Source organism: Dipodomys ordii, unplaced genomic scaffold, assembly GCF_000151885.1.
Source record: "Dipodomys ordii isolate 6190 unplaced genomic scaffold, Dord_2.0 Scaffold7, whole genome shotgun sequence".
Lineage (NCBI taxonomy): Eukaryota > Metazoa > Chordata > Mammalia > Rodentia > Heteromyidae > Dipodomys > Dipodomys ordii.
The window spans coordinates 4,664,001-4,670,365 of NW_012267223.1; the positions used below are offsets into that span (position 1 = coordinate 4,664,001).

Here is a 6,365-nt window from a genome sequence, read left to right on the forward strand (position 1 = left end):
CAAGGGGGTGCGGGGGGGGCAGAGGGAGTGAGGGGGGGCATGTCATTTCTCCAAATGCCCAATCTCCTTGAGCATCTTGTCATTTCATCGGCTAAAGCTGTAGCTTTGTCTTGTGGGTGTCCTCAGACTGGGGCCCCCACAGGCCCCTTCGATGCATCCTCAGGGCAGCGGTCAGCTTTGACTACACACAGACAGGGGACAGGGTCTTTAGTTAGGTAGCTGGAGAGGACGCTGAGTCCCCCCTGTGGTCTCTCTCCTGCGGCCTCTGGGGGCAGGGCAGAGCATCAGGGTTTGCCTGTGGAGGATTGAGACCTGCTCTGCCACCCATTCCAGCCAAGGACCAAGTGTCACTGTCCCAGGCCTCCCCTCCCACTTCCCGCGCGGGGCCTGGGGTGTGGGGAAGTGGGCTGGGGGCAGTGGGGAAGTTCTCACTCTTCCCACCTGGCTGAGGGCTGTAGCATTCCAACCTGATGCTCCTCACTCTGGACGGTGACCAAAGTTGCAGCTCAAATGCCACCAACACCCGCGGGCTGGCCTGCTAGACGTTCACCCTCAGCCTGCTTCATTCAAGCACGGCAACAAAGCAGGCCAGACCTCCCTCCCTGCTTCCCTTCACCAAGGCAGAAACGTCTCTCAGGCTCCTTCCGGGGTCTTGCTGGTTCCCTCTACAGTCAGATTGTTCCCTGGAACCCCTCAGCCTTGAGTGAAGCAGACGCAGCTGACGTCCGCCACCTTTGGCAGTGGACAGGTTTTAGCTGTTGGGAGACAGAAGGGGAGAGACTGCAGCAGCGCAGTAGGACAGCCCCAGAGCGCACAGAGCACGGAGAAAGGGCGTCCCCGGGGCGATGTGTAGGGAATTAGATGTCTGGCCCGTCAGGCGGCCTCTCCTCCACCTCCCAAGAACATGTGCAATCTCGTCGTGACTCGGCCTGCATGTAGAGTTGCACCTGCACTGGCTCTCTGAAATCTAACCACGAGCTGAACATGGCCTCCTGCTGTGCAGAGGGAGAAAACAAGATGACCCAGAAGGAGATGCACGATGCTGGTGAGGTGGCGGATGGAGAGTCAGTACTGTTCAGGGCTTTTTAGACCTATGATCAGGGATCACACACACACACACACACACACACACACACACACCAGGTGGCAATCCATGAGGGAGAGGGTTGGAGCAGAAGTAGAGCATTTTGGGGTGAGGTATCCAGGAAGCTTTCAGGTCTGCTATGAGGCTGGGGGGGACCACCTGGCTGGAGAACATGGCCCAAACCAAGGTAGAAAGGACCGTGATTGAATAAGAATAGGTGAAGGGGGGTCATTGCAGGCCAGCCCAATGGACAGGGCAATTGCTGAAGACAAAGAGGGGGTGACTGTCAGGCCAAATGTACTAGGAACCAGGAGCACCTAAGGTCTAGCCTGCAGACAGTTTGACTGCGACCCTCCCATGCTTCCGGGCTCCCAGGTTTGTTCCTACCTGGCCAGGGAGGCCAGGATCTGCGCACAGGGAGACCCGAGACCTCTGCCCCAGGGGGCAGCTCACTTCAGCCTCTGTCCCCTGCAGATCCCTACTGAGCAACGTCCACTTCCTGCTGCTGGTCTTCCTGAAGGTGCCCCTGTTTCTGAGCATGCTCAGTGCTGTCCTCTGGGTGAACAGGCCTCAGAGGAGCTCGAAGTGGAGGGAGAGCCAGCAAGATGAGAACCAGTGGTCCTGACGCCCACCTGTGCCCTCCAGCATGGAGAAGACCCTCCTGTAGAAGACACAACATCCTCCTCCTCCTCCCCTCCTCCTTCTCCTCCTCCTCCTGTTGTGGGGCTTGAACTCAGGGCCTGGGCACTGTCCCTGAGCTCGTTTGCTGAAGGCGAGCACTCTACCACTTTGAGCCACAGCGGCACTTCTGGTTTTCTGGTGGTTTATTGAAGCTAAGAGTCTCATGGCCTTTGCTGCCCAGGCTGGCTTTGAACCGTGATCCTCAGATCTCAGTCTCCTGAGTAGCTAGGATGACAGGTGTGAGCCACTGGTGCCCAGCTGACAAACCATTTTTAGGCAGAGCTGTGACTGGCTTCTGGAAGAGTCTTCAGCGCTCCCTCCTGAAGCCACGACACCCAGGCGCTGTGGGACTGACTCGCTCGGGCTCCCTTTCCTCGGAGGCGAGGCCTGCCTGGGCCCGACTCCCCCCAAGGCCTCCATGACTGTGGGAACACAAGGAGAGGACCTCCCTGGGGCTCTGGCTCCGTGGAGGACGCCTGACATCTCAAGTCTCTGGGTCGCCTGCAATGTGAGTGGATTCTTCGAGCAGAGCTCCAGGGCTGGCAGCCAATGGTAGCCTTCTACTGCCCGGGGGGAGGAGCCAGTGCATCCCCCTCCTCCTGGGCCCGAGGGCCTAAGGGTGAGAAGGGACGCCTCCCTTTCTGCTGCTTCTGTCTGGGGCAGATGGGAGACCCAGAGTCACCCCCAAACAGAAGAGGAGATCAGCTGTAGCCTAGGCTAGCTGGGGGGGAGGGGGGAGGCGGGGGGAGGGACTAGCTTGGAGATGACTTTTGGAGAGCCAGAGAGCTTTGACTTGTCCAGGAACTGAGCAGGACACCCGGGAGCTACTTCCATCCAGAGAAAGGATGGAGGGGAAGACGGGGCAAGGGAAGAGGAGGAGCGGGTTTTCTTGTCTCTCGGCCTCCTCCCTTGGACTCTGACTCCCAGGTAGACTCGGGACTAAAAAAGAGGCGGCCACCAGAGAGAAGGGGCAGGTGTTCAGGGCAGGGAAAGTCACCTGCATCCTGGCCGGGAAGGTACGGCTGCAGGGTGCGCCGGCAGGGTGACACTCAGGGAGGACTCTGCCAAATACCAGGTGATATGACCTAACCAAGTGACACTGGAGTTTGCAATCACAAGACGGAGCACAGTGACTCATGCCTATAATCCCAGCTATGTGGGAAGCATAAGGCCTGCCTTATGCTTCTGAAAAATAATAAAAGCCAAAGGCTGAGGGAGTGACAGAAGTAGAACACCTGCCCCATTGTGTGTGTGGGGGGGGTGGATTCAACAGGGGCGGGGCCTTGGCATCGCCTGCCTCGGTCTCTGGGAACCGTGGCCTCTTCCCAGGAAGCGACCTGAGGAGTTAGGACAGAAGCTTCCATTCCTTCTGGAAGCACCAGTCCACGGCGCCTGCGCGCTCCCTGGAGGGCCGGTCTCTCTACACAACATTAACCAAAGAATGACTAAGCAGCTACAGATTCGAAGACAACCACTCAGCTAGAAAATGAGGAAGACAGTACTTACCCAGACCCCGGGCTCCCCCTTGCTGGGCTCTTCCTGTTCCCTCTGAACTGAGCCTCTACCCCGCAAGGCTTTCTCCCCCTGCCCACCCTCCCCCACAGACCGCCTCACCCACCCTCAAGACCCACGCCTCGCTTCCTGCCGGGGCTGAGTTCCCACATTAGCATCTTACCTCCAAAGAAAAAGAAAACCTCTGTACAACAGCTTAATAACGTTTAAAAACAAAAGCCAAGGCGTCTCACTTTGTAGTTCAGGCTGGCCTCAAACTCCAGATCCTCCTCTCTTAGCCTCCTCAGTGCTGGGATTACAGGCCTGTACCACCACACCCGGCAGATTCTTACGTGTAAGGGGACATTGCAATTCCCTGCTGAGGATGCCTTAAAGAGGAGGACCCTCTCCTCTCCCCCTCTCTCCCCCTCCTCTTCCCAGTACTGATTTTCCTGGTGCAGTATTTTGTTGTTGTTGTTGGCAGACATGACATTCATATTCTCTTCTGTAAATATTTCCCACGACGTGGTTTCTTTTTTCCTCCGTTTATAAATGGATTCGTGGCTCAGCACAGCTTCTCTCTCTCCATTGCTTCACAGGTGGCTTTCTTGGGGAACCAGTCACCATGTGGGGGTTCTTTATTTAAAGGGCCGGTGGCGCCGTGTCTCCTGTCTCCTCCCGCGTGAGGCTGGCGCGCGGTCACTCCGGTAGGAGAGCCGCAGGGCCGTTTGCCTTGTGCGCACAGCCCCCCTGTCTGCTGGGACGCATGCCACTGGCCTGGGAAGCGGCCCATTCCTGTCACAGGCCCGATTTGAGCTTTTAGATTGGCAGCTTGGACCTTCTGTGACTTCAGAATATTCTAGATGTCCCCCTGCCTGGTGGGGAAGGAGGGACGGGTGGCTTTGCAGCTGCAGATTGACTGAAGCTTCCATTGATCTCCTGGGCTCTTCCTCTGAGCTTTTTCATTCAAGCGCTCTACCATTGAGCCACAGCTCCACTTTCAGCTTTTTGGTGGTTAATTGGAGGTAAGAGTCCATTGGACTTTCTTCCCTGGGCTGGCTTTGAACCATGGTCTTTGGATCTCAGCCTCCTGAGTAGTTAGGAGTAGAGGTAAGCACACCAGTGCCCAGCCCTTGTTTGAATTTTTAAATGTTTTTTGGGGGCTGGGGAGGACAATGTTTGCTTTTATGACACATGTTCTTTATTTGTCAGTGACTTGCATTATTTCCCTCTCTCCTATTTTATTTATTCATTTTTGTCGGTTGTGGGGCTTGAACTCTGGGCCCGGGCACTGTCCCTCAGCTCTTCAGCTCAAGGCTAGCGCTCTACCACTTGAGCCACAGTGCCACTTCTGTTTTCCTGGTGGCTCATTGGAGATGTCTCATGGACTTTCCTGCCCGGGCTGGCTTTGAACCATGATCCTCAGATCTCAGCCTCCTGAGTAGCTAGGATGACAGGCGCCCAACTTTCCTCTCTTTTAATCTAATGAATATGCTAATGAGGTGGTAGGTCCCTTGGACTAGAGCTTGGCTTTCTATCAAAGATGGAAGAGGAAGTGGATGAGGAGGGGCTGTGATGGATCAGCCCACGGCAACTGTCTAGGTTTGTGACCTGGAAGCACTTCCACCCAAGGGCAGGGGCCATGTGGGTCGTCAGCTATGCAGAAGCTGTGTGTACAAACTTAGAACTATCTGTTTGGCAAACTAATGCTCCTTTCTCTCCTCTGTCTCCTTCATCTCCCTCACCTACACCCGTCATTTCTACCTAGGTCACATGGGATCTACCTATATTAGCTGCCAATCAGCCATGAAGATAAAACATTGGTAATACCAGCCGGGCACCGTGGCTCATAGATGTAATCATAGATACTCACAAGGTTGACATTGAGAAGATGGTGGTTTGAGTCTAGCCCAGGTTAAAAAAAAAAAAAAAGTTTAGGAGACCTCATCTCAATAAAAAGCTGTGTATGGTGGCAGCATCTGTCATTCCAGCTGTTTGGGGAAGCATAAATAGGAGAATCACCATTCAGGCCAGCCACATCATCAACAGAAGACTGTATTTTATTATTTACCAGTCGTTCTGGGCCTTGAACTCTTGGCACTGGGCGCTGTCCCTGAGCTTCTTTGGCTCAAGGCCAGCGCTCTACCTCTTGAGACACAGCGCCACTTTCAGGCTTTTCCTTTTTATGTGGTACTGGGGAATCGAACCCAGGGCTTCATGCATGCTAGGCAAGCACTCTACCACCAAGCCACCTTCCCAGCTCTGAAGACTCCATTTTAAAAAGAACAAAAGAAGGATTGTGGGTATGGCCCAAGGGGTACGATGCCTGGCACCCTGCACTTCCAGCTCCAGCTGGTGAGGGCGGGCAAGGCAGGCGGGGTGAAGGAAGGGAGGTGGAGGAGAGGAGATCCGCGAACCCCAAATGCCCCCTGCCCACAAAGACTAGAGGGATGCAGGGATGGACTTGTGTTGTTCCCCCAAAATGCCACCAGAGGGCAGCAGAGCCCGGGGAGCCACGTGGCGCTCGCTCTCACCTGTCTCCCTCCCCCCTCCCCTCCCCTCTACAGGCCAGGTACCCTGGGGGTCTCCCAAGCGTTAGGTAAATTAAACGGGTAGGTTTCATTGGGTGGCCGATGAAGAGAACACAGCGCGGTATTCAGGCAGGAAGAGAAGCTTACTACCCAGCATTGGCGCTGCGGTCCCGCCGGGGTTGAAGTAGGGAAGGGGGCGGGGAGAAGCTGCGGCCACCGCTCCCTCCGTCCCGGGGGAGGCGGGGCAGGGGCGGCCCAGGATGTGCCGGCAGGTAGGTGACAGGTCGGGGCGGAGACCGCCAGCAGGAGCGGAGGCCTGCGCCTGCGTGGCCCGGGGCAGCGCTCGCCGGGGCGATCCGGGGACACTAGTGCTCAGCGGCCGTGGTGGGAGTGGGGTGTCGCGGGCTCACCTTGGCCAGGAAGCAGGGAGTAAACAAACGGCCGCAGGGAGAGAGAAAGAGGTGTGGGGACAACGTCCCCGCCTTGCTTGTGAATTTGGCGCGCTGGGCGGGGCCTTCGCCTGCTGGAGGGGGGGGAAGGCCCTGGCGCACTGGGCGGGGCCTGGCATGCTGGACGGG

General features: G+C 56.6%; 1 protein-coding gene across 2 annotated transcripts in view; it reads left to right on the forward strand.

The window, feature by feature from the left end:
* The window catches only part of LOC106003231 (CMRF35-like molecule 4), an 88,189-nt gene extending 86,399 nt beyond the window's left edge, over positions 1-1,790 (forward strand). The window contains exon 4 of one of the 2 annotated variants that reach the window (XM_013038073.1): positions 1,559-1,790. In XM_013038073.1, the coding sequence (XP_012893527.1) occupies positions 1,559-1,709 (151 nt within the window). In that variant the 3' untranslated portion in view covers positions 1,710-1,790. The remainder of the gene's footprint in view (positions 1-1,558) is intronic. The other variant, XM_013038075.1, reaches the window with a different exon arrangement.
* Positions 1,791-6,365: the final 4,575 nt, after the last annotated feature.